This window comes from Mastigoproctus giganteus, chromosome 7 (genome assembly GCF_048544385.1).
Source record: "Mastigoproctus giganteus isolate SK-2022 chromosome 7, ASM4854438v1, whole genome shotgun sequence".
In the NCBI taxonomy this organism is placed as follows: Eukaryota; Metazoa; Arthropoda; class Arachnida; order Uropygi; family Thelyphonidae; genus Mastigoproctus; species Mastigoproctus giganteus.
In genome coordinates, this window is record NC_143581.1 from 11,933,914 (window position 1) to 11,955,214 (window position 21,301).

The following is a 21,301-nucleotide window of genomic DNA, read 5'->3' on the forward strand; positions in this document are numbered from 1 at the left end:
CGATCCAAATGATCCTGAATTCCACCCTTGATCATTGCCTCCATGATTTTCCCTACTACTGAAGTCAGACTGACAGGTCGATAATTTCCAACTTCACTTTTAGAGCCACCCTTATGTATGGGAGATACATTTGCACTTTTCCAATCCAAGAGAATCTCCCCAGAGTCTAGTGATGCTCGCATAATTAGCCTCAATGGTTCAATGCACTCGCTTGCTGCCTCCCTTAAGATTATAGGATATATTCCTATATATTCCAACTCCAGGAGCCTTACTGGTCTGTAGGCTTGAAAGTTTTTTCATTAAATAATCTTGCGAAATTTCAATATCATTAATTACATATCTTTTAACTTCGCTCCCACAATTTCCCATTGCCACAAAAGGCTTTTCATTTGTAAATATCGATGCAAAATAACTGTTGAGTTCATCTGCAACGGCAGCTGGTGTATTTAATACTACACTCTTTCCCTTACGTAAAGGTCCGATCTGGTTTGTCCTGCTCTTCTTGGCATTTATATATGTGAAGAATTCTTTATCCCCCCTCTTTTCTCTGTTTGCTAGTGATTTCTCATAAACTGCCTTTTCCTGTCGAACCTTTTCTGTGGCTTTATTACACATCACCTTGTAGCTGTTATAGGCTTCAGTACTTTTTATTGCTCTGTAATGTGGCAACTTCACTATTCGTCCAACTTGGAACCCTCCTCGTGGAGTATTTTTTTAATGGTATATACGCATTCAAGGCAGCTGTGATTAATGTTTTAAAAGCATACCACAGTTCAAATGTATTCATTTTCTGCACGATATCTACCCAGTTAATAGAGGCCATGTAGTACCTTAAGGCATCGTAATTTCCTTTTCTGAAATTAAAACCCATTCCTTTGCCTTTTACTTCTGCTACCTCTCTCATCATCATCCACCGTAGAACTCCGTGATCACTTCCTGCTGCTGGTTCCTCTACTGTCAGCCCTGTTATGTCATCTGATTCATGTGTGATGATGAGGTCTAGGATATTCTTTTCTCTAGTACGTTCCCTGACATGTTGATACAAATAACTGTCATCTAGTTGATTTAAAAATTTTGTTCCCCATGTCGAGTTTCCTTCCCATTTACTCCAATCAATTAGAGGCAAATTGAAATCACACATAATAAGACATTGACACTTACTTGCCCATTCCATTTGCATGTAGAGGCTTTTGTCATAATCTTCACAATCACCTGGTCTGTAGATTACTCCTACTCGCATTATACCTTTGTTTCCAACTATCTCACACCATACACTCTATACTAGCATGTGAAATGTCTGAATCCGGGAAAGCTATCGTTGCACTCAGGCTGCTTCTGATAAGAAGCATTACCCTACCGCCCCTTCTATCTACCCTATCCTTCCTAAATACATTATACAAGCCGTACTTAAACTCATCATCCCCAATTTCCGGGTGGCACCACGTCTCTGTAAGCCCTATTATGTCTGCGTTACTTGTTTTAACCACCAGTTCGAATTTGCTCATTTTATTGACGACACTTCTAACGTTACTGTATAAACAATATGCTAACCGCTACCTGATATTAGCTACCCGCTCACGTGAAACATTTCTGCCCCCAGAACATCTAGATAATACGTCCAGTTGGGGTAACAGATAAGAACTCTTAAGGTATGTGCAAGAGTTATTTTGACCAATATTATCAGATAAACGCATGTCAGTATTACCCACATCCCCCCTAACTAGCAGTTTCCCTGAACCTTTAAGGTATCCTCAATAATACTGGCAAAAACTTTTGCACCACCTTTGTTTAAGTGTATCCCGTCTCTACAAAACAAATTCCTTCTACCTACAAGTGTGGGCCATGCTGATAGAAATTTCCCCTCTGAAGCCTTGCAGATTCCTTCAAGTCTTGAGTTAATCCACAAGGCTCTTAACATATAATCCCTCCTATCGTGTCTGGGCAGAATTGCAGATACATAGACATTATGGCCTAGCTCGCGACATTTCCTCAGCATGGTCCTGTATTTTTCCAACAAATTGTCAGATCGTGTATTTTTAATATCATTAGTCCCCACATGAATAATAATATTTTCTTTACCCCCTTTAAAATCTGACAATCTGTTGGTGACATCATCAATAGTTGCTCCTGGCAGACATACCCTGGTTCTGCTCCACCTATCCTTATTACAAAAAATATTCCCCGTTTCCCTGACAATGGAGTCTCCTAATAAAACAATGTCCTTTTTAACCAGAGTAGTTTGCACTTGGTTTTTCTGTTTTGAGGCTCGAATCGGGTGTGCATCACTTGGTAGATTGTTGGAGTTTTGGGTCCCTGACGAGCTCCCAGATGCATTATTCTCGAGGACAAGCACCTGTTTTTTCAGGGACTCAAATTGTTCCATCAGTGCATCAAATTGTAATTTAAGATCGATGCACTCCGTACATCGATCACAAAGAAAAGAATCCCCAGGTGAGGTAGGATTAGTCACCAGGTCAACTTTGGAAAACATTCCACAGGTTCCACAACGGATTGAATCATTACTCACCCGTAAATCGCCATCGGCTGTTTCCGTGTGAGCCACGATACCCTGTGACGTGTTTAAGGCAGATCTCGTAACTACCATTATAAAATTAAATAAATATCAATGAAAGTTAGTCCTTACTGCAAATTTTATCTCACTGGTATCATCAGACCCTGTCTAGTCAGCCCAACAAGCATTGTTGATCCTTCAACAAAGATCCATTTAGACACTAGTTGCATTCTGTACCATAACATACGCATCACTTCAATGCATTCAATATGTAACAATTTACAAAATGGATAAACATACTAACTTATTGCCATATTCTTCCAATTTATATGGGAGCAGCAACAATGCAGCTGCCCCCATATAACAGTACTAACTCAACAACAGCTGTTCAAATCCACTGTAGAAAGTGTTAACAGAGGTATAAGCATTTGCAATGTTATTGATTAATCAGTACTACCACTAACAGGCTAACTAGAGATTTGTGATAGGAAGATAAGTAATATCAATGCTTTACTGATATTAAAGCTTTCAATATTAGGTAAACATTATAATTAGGTATTTAACTAGCCTGCATAATTTATTACATTCATTCCTGGCACGAGGCTAGCTAACATAATAATTTATGTAATATTAGTTCATTTCTAAAGCCATCAGTAAAAATAAAGGAAATTGACTTTTTAACTACCAAACAATTTAATTTAAAATTGGAATAATTAAACAAGTACTATGATAAAACAGAAGTGAACTGCTTTATTCTTTAACACTATGCAGATTAAATATAATTTCAGGATTTTTTCTAGAATGTTACAAAATGTGTTATAATCACATTATAAGTAAGATGAATATCATTCCAATGAAGATCAACGGTTGCTAAGAGATTAAAGTAAGAAGAGAATTCAAATATTTTGTAAGAAGGGGGTTGAAGATGTTTCTCTTACCTTTTATTTCTTCCAAATGTATTATGACAGAAAGGATTGACTGCCTGACTTAGAATTGCATACGAATAATCAAAAGCTTTTTTCATATTCAGAGCTCTATAAGAACTTCGACCGATATCATTTCCTAAAAAGAAAATAATATAAAAACAATATTAGGAAAAGTAAAAGTTACTCAAAAGCAATAGAAAATAGATGTTTGTGTGACATAATTCATTCCCATCCCTCACAGATGGGAACAGTATTTTAAATTACACCCAAGTTTAAATTACAGACTCAAAATTTAACACTATAAACAAAAAGGGTGAACCCATCCACCAATTTTGCGAAATTTAGCCATGGATGCATGTTCTGCAACACAATGTCCCATTTCCCACTGCTGACCAAGTCTAATGACATATTGAGATAAGCAGTGGTAGCGCCTCCAGATGGAGGCGCCTCCAGGGTGGTGCAAGATGATACAGGCGATATGAGTACGTACATAAGCACCAAAATTCATTATAGATGACAGTCGAACACAATCTGCTGAATCATTTGTTGTTTATTTTAAAACCACTGGATATGCCATCCATAGATGTGTCAGCAGGTGGCACACATAAATAAAAATTTGCATGTGGTAACGCTCACACACAGAGAGAGAGAGAGAGAGAGAGAGAGAGAGAGAAGAATAGAAAATCTCTTACCGGGCATAAGGGGATCCTCAATACACAGTATAGAGGGACAGAAGCCATTAATCATATCTCTTTGAAATTCTTCTTTTGTGATGTATGCACCTCCATTTTTTACCCTGATGCCAGTATTGAAATAATTGAAGTGATGCCCATACAATTCAAAGAATTCAATAAGCAATGCTCCCAAGTTATTATTGGGAAGGGTTGTATCACATCGAGGATGAAGCTAAACATAAAAATAAATAAATATAACCATGAAATTACAAAATATAAATAAGTCAAGATACAGTACACAAAAACCACATTCAATTTTAACCATAATCTTTTATGTAAGTTGATAATAAATACAAGTTAAACTGGTATAAACCATTATAACTTGCATTTATTCAATTTTACATGCATGAAACAGTGAAAACATTTAATGCACTACAGTATTTTTAACTTTTGCAAAACTAATACAGTGTTGATATCAAGTGGCACTGGAAGTCACCACAACTCCACCAGGCAAAACTAATATTATATAAGATAAAAAAATTTTTTAAGTAATTTATAATTTAACTGTCAGAATTTGTTAGGTAGATGTGAGGAAGTTTTCTTTCAGCCAGCAGGTAGTTGATTGTTGTGGCATGCCAATGGATGATACTTAAAATTTCTATAAATTTACAAATCATTGGAAGAAATTTCTCTGTTGTTCTGAATGTCAGTAGTTTGAATAAATTCAAGGAAGAACTAAAACTGTTGGAGGGGATCAACAGATGATGTGAGATTTTTTTATTTTTATTTTTTTCAAAGTTCCAAGGACAGTCACCTGAAATAAACATTTGCCAAATTATCTAAAAATATCCTGTGTGTGTGTGTGTTTCCCTTCAACACACAGGGTTTAAGTTCCCCTTTTCCTGTCACTTCAGGAAGCTGTAAGCAATTTGGCAAAAACATCTAAGGCAGATATTTGTTGTACCTCAGGTAACTGCCCCCTTCAACTGTGTGCCTAATTTATACTAACTGTTATTACTTCCAATAATTTTTCTTGCCAAAATGAAACTGTAGTGCATTAAATGTTTTCACTGTTTAAACTCACATAAGATTGTGCCTTTATTTCATAATAACCTACTATGATATAAAAAAAAAAAACATGATAGGCACAGATAAAATGAAAAAAAAACAGAAACTTCTTATATGACCACAAAGGGTATATCAATAAATGCATTTAATGGACTGTAAACTTATACAAAAACTGGGATTAAATTTAAATAACCATGTTAATCAGCTAAATATTTTAACCTCACCCTGGAAACCTTCAGGAGATAATTTTAACATTAAGCAATTAAATTAACATGTAATCGAAAAAGTTTCCAGAGTGGTGGTTTTTTTTTTTTTTTTTTTTAGGAGCATTAGCAACTAAGGCCATATTGCTCCGGGATATGCGGTGGTCATTCCCTGACCTTTCCACATCCTCCATATTTGGTGGTGATGGCTCGAACCCCGGTCTAATCAAGAAGCGTGCGCTACGCACTGCTGCTCCTTCTCACCTGGCTATGGAGGCGCCTCCAGAGTGGTGCAAGATGATACAGGCGATATGAGTATGTACATAAGCACCAAAATTCATTATAGATGACAGTCGAACACAATCTGCTGAATCATTTGCTGTTTATTTTAAAACCACTGGATATGCCATCCAGAGGTGATGCATTATTAAACCTTTCACATGTGAGTTCCTGTGTATGTGTGGGCTCATGCAGTGAGCTCTTGGAAAATGCTTGGGCCTGTAACAATGAATTTTCTGATTGTAGGAGGGCTACAGGTAGTGAGTTTTTATGATGGTGTGCACCGATGAAATGAGTTTATAGAATTTGTAAGGAAAATTCCATAAATAAATAAATTTAATTTTTTTTTGGGTAAAACCGAGCACTTTGTACATAACATTTTTTTAAATACTGTGCAACCTCAATACAACACACCTCTTTATACTGCAGTTTTGGATATGCTGTGGGTATGATCCAGTCCCCACAAAACAAATTATGAAAAAAAAAAAAAAAAAAAAAACCATTGTGTTCAAAGAACTAGCAACTTCATATTGGAAACCAGAAAAAGTGAATACTGTACATACTCATATCTACTCTACATCCTGCTATCATATTTCCAAGAGGAGGAAATTAGCTAAAAATTGAATGTATATTCACTACAATATATTCAGTATTCAGTTGGAGAGTTAATTTTTGCAAACAACAGGACTCAGAAACTAATTACTAATTACTGTAGATGCCAGTTCCTCTCCTCAGCTAGAGATGCAATAAAAGAGTATATCAGTGGAATGCTAATTACAGCTATCTCTGAAGGGGAATACAACTCCTGTTCATCAAGTGTGTTGCATTAGTTAAAAAGTAAATTTTTGTAAACAACAGCACATAGCATCCTTTCTTTGACTAGAAGCAAAAACTTAGGATAGCAAAAACTACTAAGGGCTAAACTAGACAAAAATATACATGAATTGACAAGTGATTTATGGAGAAATCATTTGACTTTAGGTTGGATAGTTTGGCTTTAATTTAGTTTTTCTCAAAACACTGTAAATTCTTGAGAATCAGAAATAAATACAGCAAAATTAATAAATCAGTACAACTGAAAAAAAAAAAAAAAAAAAAGTTGATGAAAGAGGAAGAAAAATTGCACTCATTCATAAACTCCGTAGAAGATGAAGTTAGGCCTCCAAAGAAAGAAAAGTAGACTTTTTGAAAACAATGATGTGAACCAATATAAGTGTGGTGATTTTGAAAGCATAGGCAGTAGGTGGCAGATCACTTTCATCAACCGGCAAAATACCACCACTTTGCTTATTGGAGGCTTGAAGTGGTGAAACCCATGTTTAGTCTCTAGAGCAAAGTTTCCGGCATCCCCCTCCCACCATACTTCTCCTTCGACCCACGCAAGGTACTAAGTAATATAGGTTTTGATACCGTTCGTGTTTGGGGGTTTCATAAAAAAAAAAAAAAAAAAAACTTAAATTTTATAAGCTACTTGGTGAAGACAATGACACATTTAAAGCTTCTGTAGGTTGGCTTTGGAGATAGAAGGCTTTTCGTGGGTTATCGCAGGTTAGTCTTGTAGGCAAATCTGCATTTGGTGATATTACAGCAGCAGAAAAGTGTTTCCCGAATTTCTGCAAAATGTGATTCAAGATGGTGAATTCACAGATGAACGGTTGTACAACTGTGATGAAACAGCACCATACTATAAACTTCTTCCTGACAAGTCACTGGATATTAAAAAAGCACAAAGTGGGCATGGAAACTAACAATGAGAGAATTACTGCTACTGTGCATAAACAACTGGAAATCACAAGCTAAAACCATTGCACATCGTTAAAAGTTGAAGTCCTCAGTGTTTTATGCACATCTACATGAAATCTCTACCTGTGATTTATAAAAATAGTTCCAATGATCAGATGATAAGTGATATTTTTGCTTCGTGGCTTGAAAGTGAGTTTGTACCATTGGTGAGATGCCACTTGCTTTCCAAAAACCTCGAATAAAAGGCTCTGGCGTTGGATCACTGCCCAGCTCATCCTTTGGCTGATGTCCTAAAATCGAAAGATGGCAAGATCAGTCGTGGTTCTGCCAAGGAACACAACTGCACTAATTCAGCCCACGGACCAGAGCTTTATTTGAGCCTTCAAAGCCTACTATCATAGTGAGCTACTTGCTGGTGTTGTGAACTTAGAAATTCTAGAACTTGAATTTCTAAAAAAATTAACACTGAAAGATATTGCATATTATATTGGATTAGTATGGGAGAAAGTAAGCTAAATAGCAAGTGAAAACTGCTGTAAAAATGTAGTGGAAAAGGTGGGATTACTAATGAATTAGCAGCAATTTTCAGAACAAGAAACAAAGGTTTGTAACATACTTGGTGGCAGCCTTGAAGCAAATGATCTGGCTGCTTGGATTGAGGTGGATGTAGAAGCTCCAGTTGGGCATTACCTGAGTGAGAAAGAAATCACAGCCTCTGCGAACGTGGGAAGACAACTGACAAACAGAAAGGCAGTGATATAGGGAATGACTCAGAAGATAATGTAGATTGGTGTAAAGAAAGAGCACCAGAAATTAAAGTGTTTGAAAACATTAATGAGGTGATGGCATGGTTAGAACGTCAGAGTGATGGTAAACATCTTCATTTATTAATTCTGACACTGTTAAGAATTATGCACCGAAAAAACCAAAATCAAAACAGCCAGTTTTGATTAGATACATAATGTAAATTACTTGATAAAATGGCAGTTATACAACATTATGCAGCTTTTAAAAGACCCTGTATGACATATATACACTGGTGTGCAAAATTTAAGGACCAGTCAAGTTTTCACCTGTACATTCTCATAGGAGTGGCCTGGATATGGGAAAAGCATACCAAAGGAACCTCGTGAGGTACAGAAATGATGAAGGAAACAACACCAACACAACAACGGAAACAAAATGGTATAGAGGGACTTGATTCAAACATGGTAATGTAGCACTGGCTGCCATGATACAGATGCATCACTGGCAAAGATAGAACAAAGGGAAGAGGTAGTCCTCAGTAGGAGATATGGCCACCTCTAATGTCGATGCAGGCATTGTACCGCCTGTCCACAATTAGAACAATGTTATTGATAAGTTCTTGTGGTAACATCGCCCATTCCTCTGTCAACGGCATATTTAGCTGGTGAACATGCCACTAGGCATCTCCCCAGAGTGTCCCATATGTGTTTGATAGGATTTAGATCGGCGGAATGGGCAGGTCAATCCATAAACACGAACTCGGGGCCAATGGCACCTTGGAACAGATGCACATGGGGAAGGATTACCTCAGTACAGTAGCGTGTACCGGTTACAGTACTGCCTTCCAGTATCTGGAGTTGTGCACGTCCATCCAAGATAACGCCTCCCTAGACAAGAACACCTCGACTGCCACATCGATCGCTTTCAGTGATGTTTGCAGGGTGACACCATGTGCCAACCTCTCACCAGATTAGCTGTTTGTTATTTGGTTTTTTTAGGAGAATTAGCAACTAAGGCCATATTGCTCCGGGATATGCAGTGGTCATTCCCTGATCTTTCCGCATCCTCCGTATTTGGTGGTGATGGGCTCGAACCACGGTCTAATCAAGAAGCGTGTGCTACACACTGCTGCTGCTGATCCTTCCCACCTGGCTACGGAGGCGCCTACCAGATTAGCTGATGTCCAGAATCACTGCTGAGACTGAATCTACTCTCATCAGTAAAGAGTACCTTAAGTAAAGATTTTGTGATTGTAACCTTTAGAAAGTGTTGGTCCTTAAGTTTTGCACACCAGTGTATATGTACAGTAACCCCCCCCCACATACACACTTATAAAGCTTTGATAAAACCTTTATAAGTGGGAGATAAATTTTATTTATATTTTATTTTTTTATTCAAACCCAAACAAACAGATTCATAATTCATTAATATGGAGAATTACCTGCAGGAAGCTAACTGTCAGAAGAATGAGACTATAAGAACTAATTCCTCCTGTAAAAACTTCATTTAGGTCCCTCTGTAACAGGAATTGTTTTAGTACCAGAACTAACTTTGGCAGAGAAGGAAACGTCCTACAGAATTCCTATAAAAGTTTAAAAAAAATAAAAAATAAAATAAAATAATAATAAATATGTATTAAAAATATTTTTAATGGCATGACTATTTATAACTTAACCATAGCAAACAAAAAAACCAACATATCAACTTACAGAGCATGTGTGTTTCAATTAGAAGGCAATAGGGTTTATCTCACTTTGTCATATTTGGGGTGAAATTTTTGAATTTGATGCTAAAATTGAACTAAGTGTTACTGTTTAGATTTTACAATGTCTAAATTTAAATTTAGCCAATTAAATGCTTTTTACTCAATGGGAAAGTTCTCCCTTCTTCAGTTTAGTCTAAAAAACATCATCACCATACTTCTTAAATGAATGTAAGCTGATTTTATTTGAAGGGAAAAACTAAATAAATAAAACAATGGTTGTATGGGATGTTTGGCTAACCATATGAGCACAGCTAAATATGCTTACTCTTCAACAAGTATTTAGTTGCACGGCTACAGTTTTTCCTCATCTCTCACTATAAACTTTGAATTATTATTTTTTTATTTAGATACAACTGATTAACGTTCATTTCACAAATACACCAGTCATTTGTTAAGACTAAATGGAGGATGGGGAACAACTTTCCCACTGAGAAAAAAGCAGTTAGGAAAATTTTAAATTTAAAGAACCTCAAACCTGGTTGAAGAGAATGCTAGAATATGAAAGGGAGGGAAAATTTTAAATTTAAAGAACCTCAAACCTGGTTGAAGAGAATGCTAGAATATGAAAGGGAGGGGGGGGGGGAGAGATTGAAATTCTGAGTTCTTACAATTGCAAAACAAAACAAAGAATTGTCAATACATAATGAGTCAAATTTTTTTTAACTGCCCATACTGTATGCTAGAAACAGAAAAATAGATATGGAGGACTTAAGCTGTTACCACATGGTTTTAGCAGGCTAATGATTCTGGAAGAGAAAAAGGCAAATTGAATCCACACTCCTAATATTGAATCAAGCAAAGACTGTTCAACTATAGTGGCTTGATGTGTTGCTAACTATGGTTGACTGAAATCTCAAGAATGCAAAATTGCAGACCAAGTCAAGTTCATTCTACAAGGCACTTTTCAATGGAGAGCTGGATAGAAGTGAGAAAGTAGAATGTAAAGAACTAAAATTTTGCCTTTTCACAACAGACTGATTAAACCAAAGGAATAATTTTGTTTTTTTGATAAGTTTAATTGCAGTCTTCCAGTGGGCATACCTGTTATTATTAGTATTAGTAATGGCCATATGGTGCAAGGAAGGCTAAGGCTTATGCTGCACCAGCAAAAAAAAAAAAAAAAAAAAAAAATTAAAATTAAATAAATAAATGAATAAACAAAAAGGAAATAGACAAAACATGCAATTCACTCCTCCCATAAGTAACTATCCAGCTGACCTTTGAATTTCTCCAAACTGTCAGCCTCAACCACTCATTTAGGTAACTTATTCCAGTAAGTTATAACTCACTGGCTAAAATAAAACTTCCTACATTATGTCCCCTAGTTCTAGAATCATTTATAACAATGAAAATTTCATCTTCATTCATTTTACTTATGCCTCAAACACCTCAATCAAGTCTCCTCCAAGCTGCCTAGTTTCCAAGCTCTGCAACCCACATATTTGAAGTCTACTCATATGGATGCCCTTTTGCTGATCTCACTAGGCGAGTTACACATCTTTGGATCCTTTCAAGAAGCTTGATGTCGTTTTTTTAGATGCAGTCTACATACTTGAACATAGTAATCCAAATGTAGTCTAACAATAGCCTTATATAATGGGATTATTACGTCCTTATCTCTACTAGCAAATGTTCGATAAATCATCAATAGGACACCACGGGCCTTCCTTGCAATCTGTCTACAATGCTCGGAGCTCAAAGCAAAGCTGCCACTTTTCTGACCATGCTGAAGAAGCTCTGCTTGGCAGTGATCGTTAACTACTCTATCAAACTTTACATCATTTGCAAATTTAGACATTATGCCCTCTATCCCTTCATCTATGTAATTTAAGAAAATTAAAAACAACAGTGGTCCCAATACTGATCCATGGGGAAACCCACTTTTTTAACCCAATCTGAGGAATAACCATTTATCACAACTCTCTGCCTCCTGCTATCTATCTAAGGATTTATCCTGTGATTCCAGTCCAATCCAGCTTATAAAGTAACTTCCCATTTAGGATGAGTCAAATGCTTCACTGAAATCTAAACAATGTCGAAATTATTCCCTAAATCCAGCTCATGAGTGACCCCGTCAAAATAGCTAACCAGATTTGTTAAACATGATTTTCCCTTTACAAAACCATGCTGCATATTCTTCAGAATTCCATTTCCATGTAAATGATCCTGAATTCCACCTTTGATCATTGCCTCCATGACTATCCCTACTGCTAAAGTTCGACTGATAGTTGGTAATTTCCCACTACACTCTCTTATGCATTGAGGATACACTGGCACTTTGCCAATCCAATGGAAACTTTCCTGAGTCCGGTGATACTCTCAACCCCAGGAGCCTTATTCGCCTATAGGTTTTTCATTAAATAACCATGTGAAATTTCAATATCATTAATTACATATTTTTCAACTTCACTCCCATAATTTCTCATTGTCAAAGGGGTTTTCTTCTGTAAATATCAATGCAAAGTAATTGTTGAGTTCATCTGCAACATCAGCTGGGTTTGTCCTTCTTTTCTTTGCATTTATATATGTGAAGAATTCCTTGTCCCCAAAATTTGCACTCTGCTAGCAATTTCTCATAATCTGCCTTTGCCAGCCTAACCTTCTTTGTGGCACTATTACAGATCAATTTGTAGCTGTTATAGCCTTCAGTACTTTTTATTGCTATATAACTTTTCCATGCTGTCTGTTTCTGCTCAAGTAATCTGGCAACTTCATTATTCAACTAACTTGGAATCCTCCTCCTATTCAACGAATTCATTAAGATCTATGATAATTTTACAAGCAGTCAGTGATGTGCAAATCGCTATTTGCCCTCGAAAAGGTATTATTTGTGACAGTCTGCTGAAGAAGTAATGTTTTTGAAAATTACTGAAGATGGTCAGTCACTGTGGTCAATGACCCCAACATAGACACATGAAACAAAATGCATCATAATCAACAGGGCAAATCATGATCCCCATGTTCGAGGAGTGAATCAGAGCAAACAGATCTTATCCAATGTTAGCAGTAATGAACTATCCTTGTATAAATTACAATGCAACATTTTTATTTTTAAGGAGCATTAGCAACTGAGACCATATTGCTCCGGGGATATGCGGTGGTCATTCCCTGACCTTTCCGCATCCTCTGTATTTGGTGGTCACTTGCTTGAACCCCCAGTCTAATCAAGAAGCGTGTGCTATGCACTGCTGCTCCTGCCCAATTGGCTATGGAGGTGCCCCAATGCAACATGAATGGAAAATTACTATAGAGAGATGATGAAGGAGAGTTGTTATGGTCACTGCTCTTCTAGAACTACTATATGAGTTCAATCATGGATCCCTTACTGTTTCTGTATTCATTAATGCCAATGGCTTATGTATGTATTTTAAGTTTTATATTTAAGACTTGGTAAAACAAATGGGCAGGGTATGTAATAACATCAATTAGTATATTCTCTTTCAACAAAATCTAAATAAATTATTTCAGAGGACAAATGAATCAGTAAACAAACTGTTGAAAGCAGATGCTATGGTCTTAGCACTCATCATTTAAAGAGGAACTCAAAAAGTACTTAGAACAGGTTAATGAAGTGAGAAAAGACAATGTCCGTTACATTTTATTTTTTGGCTGAAACTGCATAATCTTGCAGTTTCATAATTTACTTTAATCCACTTAAAAACTGATTAAGGTAACTAAAGAGTGAGATTTGCCAGTCATGAAAGTACCTTTCAGGGCAGATGGATTTAATAAATTCTTCCAATGTAACTACTTCAGTATTTAAGTAGTTACTGGGAACTGTGCCACACGAAATCTATTACACAACCATCTTTTATATATAATAAGATGTCCTGGATCACACAAATCTGGAGTATTTTCAAGAAAAACTGATCTCTTTTGGTAAAATTACAGTATTTTTAACACCTGTCAACGATGGAGAAAAACTATCTAAAAAGAAAAAAAAAAAAAAAAGAGCAGTCAAAATAACAAGTTGAGTACCAATATCACCAAAGTCAAATTCACATGTCTGGGCAGATTCCATTATTTGCTACTGTAAGATAATGAGAATTTGATTCTGGATGCTTCATTTCATCTTTAATAAGGCATGTTTTCTTAGATGATTTTGGAATATCAGAGTGTCCTCGTAATATGAATCTTCCACACTCAGCTTTCCACAAAGACCAAACAACTATCTTAAATAAGCAAGAGAAATGGCTTTCATTTGCTTGTTTGTGAAAACTACTCTTGGGAAAGAGTGATAAATGAATTTTTCTAAATATGTGATGATTTAAAACAAAAAAAAAAAAAAAAAAATTGCTTAAAATAGCTAATTCAGCAATAAATGTTAAATTTTATATCTGCAATGTCAGCAGTACTGAAGATTTTATCTAAAAAAAAAAAAAAGAAAAGAAATAGAAAATGTTAAAGCACAATGGCATTTTTAACATTTAAAATGCTTAACATTAAAAAATTTTAACATTTAAAATTTTTCAAAATGTTCACCTTGAACATTTTGAAAAAAGCTTTCCATTTTGGAAAAAACTACTGAAATTATTAAGTACTTCATTTTCATAAAGCCCACACTGTTACTGATCAATAAAAAAAAAAAAAAAAAAACAAGAGTTAATTTTTAGTATGAAAAGCCATGCAATAGCATTTATAGTCATTTAAAAGAGCTAACAATATAAAGATATTTAATTTTTATAGGGATATAACATTATCAACAAAAAAAAAAAAAAAAAAAAAGGCGAGAATAGAAATCTATATTGGTGACTTGCACTATAAATTTTTACATATTTCTCAATGATGAATGGTCATGCACAAACATGACCATTCATCATTGAGTGGTCATGCACAAACATGTTAAAGTAAAAAAAAAAAATCTCTTAAATACCAAGAATATGAATGTTATTTTTATAGTGAATACAGCCTTAACAGATTAAAAAAAAAAAAAAAAAAAAAAATAATGAAAATTTTCTTTTAGAAATTGTTCCATAAATTTTTTAATTTTAAAACTTGCAAAGTTGTAGTCTTCTCCATTCACCAAAGGCACTGGATTTTACAGGGTTTGCTGTGTATGTGGATTTGTTCATTTAAGGCAGTGGTGTTCAAAGTTCTCAGCACCCCACCACCTCTTTGCAAGATTTAGTATTTGGTTATGCATTCCTCTAATAGTACTGGTCTATTCAGAAGAAAACTATATAAAAGTAAGGCCAATTTAAGGGTATTGTGTTTCTATCAGTTTAAAAAGGGATAAAAGCAAACCTCTGCACACCTACCCTGCAACCATCCTTCCTCAATTTATGCCTCCTCACGTGTGTAGTTTTCTCCCACTTCTATTCCCATTTTAAGCTTTAACTTCCTTTTCCCCATGCTGCTTCTTCCCTTTATGAGTGTTTTGGGTTTTTTTTTTTTTTTTTATCAGGTCCAAAATGGAACTGTTAAAGCAAAGTAAATAAACGAATCAAGTAAACACAGAACAAGTAAAATTCACAGAGTACCTGTTACTTATTAAATGGTACTTTGATTTGGTGATAAACATTACAATGATGATTTGTTTTCAGTCAGCTTGGACTGCTGTTGTTTAGTGGCACACTTTAATATTTTTTGAAATTATTTTTGAGGTGTCGAATGGGGGCGAGGAATGTCACAAACCGAACACCGATGATAATTTAAGCATCATTATAACGAAATATGATTAAGTAAACTTTCTTTAAGTGACATGCATCTGTTGTACTTGAAGACTCCCCGGTAATCAAAAGTGAACTGTCATACACACAGCTGGAATCAAATAGGAAACTAGCTCACCATTTAGTACTCTTAAACTGGCCTTTATTCCTGATTATAAGTGAAAGCCAACAGTTCCTTGCAGATCAGTTAATAGCATTATGGCATGCTTATATACATCATACAAAGGGTACTAGGAATGTTTTGCAATACAGCTTTGTTTATTTAATTTTTTCAAAGTAATTTCCTCTACATTCAATACACCTCTCCATCCTCCGAAACCAATCTTCAAACCAGTTCTGCCAAGTTTCACTAGGGAGTAAAGCACACTCGTTGTCCCAAGCCCGTAGAAGGTCCTCATCACTGGAAAACCGCCTCCCTTTTAGCTTCATTTTCACATGCGGGAACAGTGCAAAGTCGCAGGGAGCAAGGTCTGGACTGTAGGGAGGGTGCTCGAGAAGTTTCAGTCCTGTCGTGGTCAAATATTCGGTGCAGGCTTTGGCGCGGTGAGCTGAAGCATTATCGTGATGGAGGTACCAGGTGTCCATTCTTGACTTTGGCCGCAGGTTCTTCATAGATCCAATGACTTTAGGCAGGCATTGTTCAGTATACCACTTAGCTGTGACTGTCTTCTGCGTGTCCAACACGACACGTTCCACAATTCCACTCGATTTGAAAAATACAGCTATCATTTTCTTCTTTACAGATCGGGATTTTCTGACAATTACAGGTGTGTCGTCATCATCAAAGACCCAAACTTTGTTTTGAGCCTTGGTCGGCAGATCGTAATAGTACAGCCAAGTCTCGTCACCTGTCACGATGTTGTTCACATACCGAGATTGTCCCTTATCAAACTTTTTTAACATCTCCCGGCACCAAGTCACACGTCGTGTCATCTGCTCTTCAGTCAGTTGATGCGGCACCCAGAGAGAACAAAGTTTCTTCACGTGCAAATGATCTTGCAGAATCGAACGAATTGCTGGTGCATTTAGGCCCAAAGTATCCACTATCTGTTGGTAGGTCACTCGCCTGTTTTCGTCAAGCATTTTCCTCACAGCAGTAACGTTTTCCTCCGTAACTGACGTTCGTGGCCTTCCCGGCCTCTCAGAATCCTCCAGAGTGAAATTTCCCCTTTGGAATTCTCTATACCACCTGAATATCTTTGTACCATGTGGACAATCATCATCTAGTGCAAGAGTCATTTCTTCTAAGCACTGGTCTATGGTTAAACCACGCACGAAATTATACCGCAAAACTGTCCTTATCTCATTTCGTGACCACGATGCCATCGCAAGCACTTTACACTCTCACTACTAATGAATAACTGAGCCCATCGACTTGGCGCGGCGGCTACTATGCACGTATGAACATGTCTCAACATGCAGCAACAAGCAGCTTCCTGTGATTCATTGTTGCGTCATATTGCAAAACTTTCCTAGTACCCTTTGTAAAAACAGTTCTGTGATCTGCTACTGTAATGAATCTCATGATTACTCACATCATATAAATAACATTTGTTTGATCTCAGTAACTTGTTATTCATTTTCATCAAAATATAAATTTCATTTACACTGTATGTAAGGGATTGTCATTTATTTAATCATAATCGTGCATTATTTTTGAAACTTACTTGAATTAATTTGGCACTTTTCACTCCATTACTCATATTGAAGCTAATGTCAACTTTTACTTCTGTCATAGCATCAGTGAGTTTCACAATCGGGACCTAGGAATAGTAACTTACATGAACATTCAAGCCATCACAATAAAAAAAATGCAATTAATATTCATTAACCTGATGTAAACTCATAGATATACCTGATCATAATGAACAATGGTTTCTTGAAATTTTAACAGAAAAACTAGAAAAGGCTTGTTTAAAGATATATTCTAAGTTACAGGTGGGTGAATAGAATAGCATTAGCATTAGTAGAGGCATTTGATGCAAGCAAGCAAGCTTATGCAGCATCAGCCAAAAAAAAAACCCACTTCTACTTCACCCCTCTGTTCGTTCAAAATACCTGTCCAGCTGAGCCTTAAACTTATTTAGGCTATCAACCTCCACCACAAGGGATGGCAGTCTGTTCCACCAACCAACCACCCGCTGGCTAAAGGCAAATTTCCGCACGTCTATCCTACATCTGTCTTTCCTCAATTTGAATTTATGCCCTCTCAGGTGATTTTTCTGAGCTAGAGGAAGAATCCCATCAGCATTGAGCATGCTTAAACCATTCAAGGCTTTATACACCTCTATCAGATCACCTCGCTGGTGCCTAGTCTCCAGACACTGTAATTTGTATTAAAAGCTTTAATACTTTTATTAAAGCACCAAAAAGCTTAAAAAAAGTCAAAATGAGTTCCATAAGGTTAAAATGTTCAGTTCTAATTAAAAAACAAATAATAATAATATAAAATTATAGCAACAGCTAATTAAATAAATGGGAGCATACAACTGAAGTTGCTACTGCTGTTACATTGATATGCCAAATTTATACTGCAATATTAAAAACAAACAACAAATAATAACCATGTTTACAAGTGAAGACAATATCGTTGTCAGAATATAGGCACATCAACAATTTAAGGCATATTGTGCCACCATGTATTGTCTGTACAAGTGCATGTTTGCAGGCTGAAAACTACAAAATAACTCGTGGGGGATACACTTCTGCCTGAGATGTCAGTTACCATACTGTTTTATTCTGCCTAAAAACACTTTCACATTTAATATCTAATAGAGAGTTTTGGCTACAATGGTCATATTGTGCCTATTATACAAAGTAGTTTACAAAGCAACTTTCCTACTGCTTAATTCACCCACATAGGTATACCCCACATATATGAAATAGTTCTCTTCATGTTCATAATATTCAGCTTCCTACCAGAAGCTGCACTCATCCAATAATGACAACCTCATAAAACCAATGACAGTAAACTAGAAAGGTGTGATACCCTCCTCATGTTCTTGTTTATACTCTGGCACGACCATCAAGTCAGTGGAGTTTACAATAGATTAATCAAATTTAGCAGTCACAGGCTTGAATCCCGGTCCATTCAAAGAGCGTGTGCTACTGCACTCGTGCTCCTGACCACTTGGCTAGGTCAGGCCTGGTTGGTCTTGAATTATGTAGGATATTGTGCAACAGGGTACCCCTTCCTGTGACAGTGAGTTTTCATCAATGTCCTAAATTCCTCATTATCCAGGTGTTTCTGGGAAACTTGAAATGATTTTATAAAGTTATGGTATCAGGCGTGTACAACTTCCTAGTAGAAAGCTGCAATCCATTATCACAAATACAAAGACACTATCGGCTACTGTTTATGCAACTGACAAACAAATGCATATTTTTATTTCTAGCTCCAATGTCAATTGCAATAGAGGAGTATATATATCTATCCCATCAATGGAATCTGCTGTTTTTCAGTCTGACGGACATTAGCATGCTCTATATGTTATTAACATTTCCATTTTGCATAGCCACATTAGGATTAACTCGTTTTTTCTCCCTTTTCTTTCTCTCTCCTTATCCCCCTCTTGTGTTCTCCCTTTGTTGCTTTTTCTTTCTGTTCCTTTTCAGACATATTCACATATGCTTATATTACCAATTGTCTTTACTTGTCTGTCTGTCCATTGACATGTAACATTATGCTCCCAGTGGATGCAGGCCCATAACCATTCAAGGCTTTATACAATTCAGTCAGATCACCTCACAGGTACCTACTCTCCAGACACTGTAATCTGTAAAACTTAAGCCTTTCTTCGTAAGAGCAACCATTTGTTCCATTTACTAATCTTGTTGCCCTTCTCTGTACTCGTTCCAGCAGTTCTACATCCTTCTTAAAATGAGGCCTCCAGAACTGTATACAGTACTCAAGGTGTGGCTTGACCATTGCCTTATACAAGGGGATAATCACCTCCTTATCCCTGCTACAAAAATTCCTGTATATCATTGACAAGACACCATGAGCTACTCTTGCAGACCGTCTGCACTGCTCAGAAAAATTCATATCTGCCTGCACAATTACCCCCAGGCCCTTTTCATTCTCTACTGTCAGTGTAGTAACACACAATTGATACATTACTCTTGGGTTACTGCTTCCCATATGCAGTACTTTACATTTGTAAATATTAAACTTCAGTTGCCACATCTCAGCCCCTCTGCTTGCAGCAGCGTACTGTCATTAGTGTCATTAACAACCCTGCCGACCTTCGTATCATCAGCAAACTTGGACATTAAGCCTGATATACCATCATCAATATCATTAATAAATACAGAAAGCAATAATGGATCCAACACTGAACCCTGACGGAATCCACTAATAACATTAGTCCACGAAAAGCAGTGTGCATTGATTACCATTCTGTCTTCTCCCACTCAAGGTATCCCTTTATTCATAGCAGCAATTTGCCTCCAATGCCACACTGCTCCAATTTGTGCTGCAGTCTTCCTTGTGCAACAGTATCGAAAGCCTTTCTAAGGTCCAAATATATATCAAAATTATTCATTGCATCCAGTTCCTTTGTGACCACATCACAGTATCCAATCAAATTGGTGAGACAAGACTTCCACTTAACAACCCCATGCTGTGTCCGAGCTATAACTGAAGTCTTGTCTAGATGATCCCGCAGTGCTTCTTTAACCAGTGCCTCCATTAATTTCTCTGGAACAGAAGTTAAACTAACAGTTCTGTAATTACATGAGTCGCCCTTTGATCCTCCTTTGTGAATTGGAGTCACATATGCAAATCTCCAGTCCATGGGTACCTCCCCTGAGTCCAAGGAAGCTCTCAAAATTATGGCTAAGGGTTTGCTTACTTCCATTGCTGCCTCCTTTCATATAACTGGACAGATCCCATCCACCCTAGGTACCTTTCTTATGTTTATCTTCAATAATTTCTCCTCCACTTTGCTCTCAGTTATTGCAAAATCATCTAGCTCACTGCCAGAGTTTAATTCACCTCTGGCATTCCTCTTGAATAACCCCTCGTGTATGAATGTAGATGCAAAATATTAATTTAGTTTGTTTGCTACCTGCGCAGGATCAACAGTTGAATCATCAATATCAGGTGTACCAATCTGATTTATTCCCTTCCTTCTAGAGTTTACAAAAGTAAAGAACTCTTTGCTGTTTTTCTTTGAATTCTTTGCCAAAGATTTCTCGTAATCTGCCTTTGCCTGCCCAACCTCCCTTGTGACTTCGTTACAGACCAGTTTATATCTATCACAGGCTTCGGTGTAACCAGTTAATTTATATGTAACCATGTATTTTTCTTCTCTGCCACATGTCTCATTAGTTCATCTGCCATCCATTTAGGCCTAAACTTTGAACAATATTTCTTAGTTAGTATGAAAAGCCTAGAAGCTTCCAAGATTAATTCTTTGAATGCTTCCCATTTTGAATTTGCTGTTGGTAACATCATCAGTTGGAACCACCATATAGAATTTAAATACTGTCTCAGACCTCCGTAGTCACCTTTACGAAAGCAAAAACCCTTCCATTCCCCCCCCCCCCCCCCCGATGGTAGTTACCTCTTTTAGTAAATCCCACTTGAGTACACTGTGATCACTGCTACCTAGTGGTTCATTTATCTGCAGATTCTTAATGCATGAAGAATCACTACTGATAATCATATCAGGAGTATTACTCCCTCTAGTTGCCTCCTGAACATGCTGCTGT

General features: G+C 36.7%; 1 protein-coding gene across 1 annotated transcript in view; it reads right to left on the reverse strand.

The window, feature by feature from the left end:
• LOC150082519 (terminal nucleotidyltransferase 4B-like) overlaps positions 1-21,301 on the reverse strand; it is an 89,783-nt gene that overhangs the window by 18,606 nt on the left and 49,876 nt on the right. Inside the window, exons 5-8 of the mRNA XM_090377820.1 lie at positions 17,254-17,349; positions 9,594-9,734; positions 4,131-4,344; positions 3,451-3,574 (exon numbers count right to left, since the gene is read on the reverse strand). Coding sequence (XP_090233946.1) covers positions 3,451-3,574; positions 4,131-4,344; positions 9,594-9,734; positions 17,254-17,349 — 575 coding nt within the window. The remainder of the gene's footprint in view (positions 1-3,450; positions 3,575-4,130; positions 4,345-9,593; positions 9,735-17,253; positions 17,350-21,301) is intronic.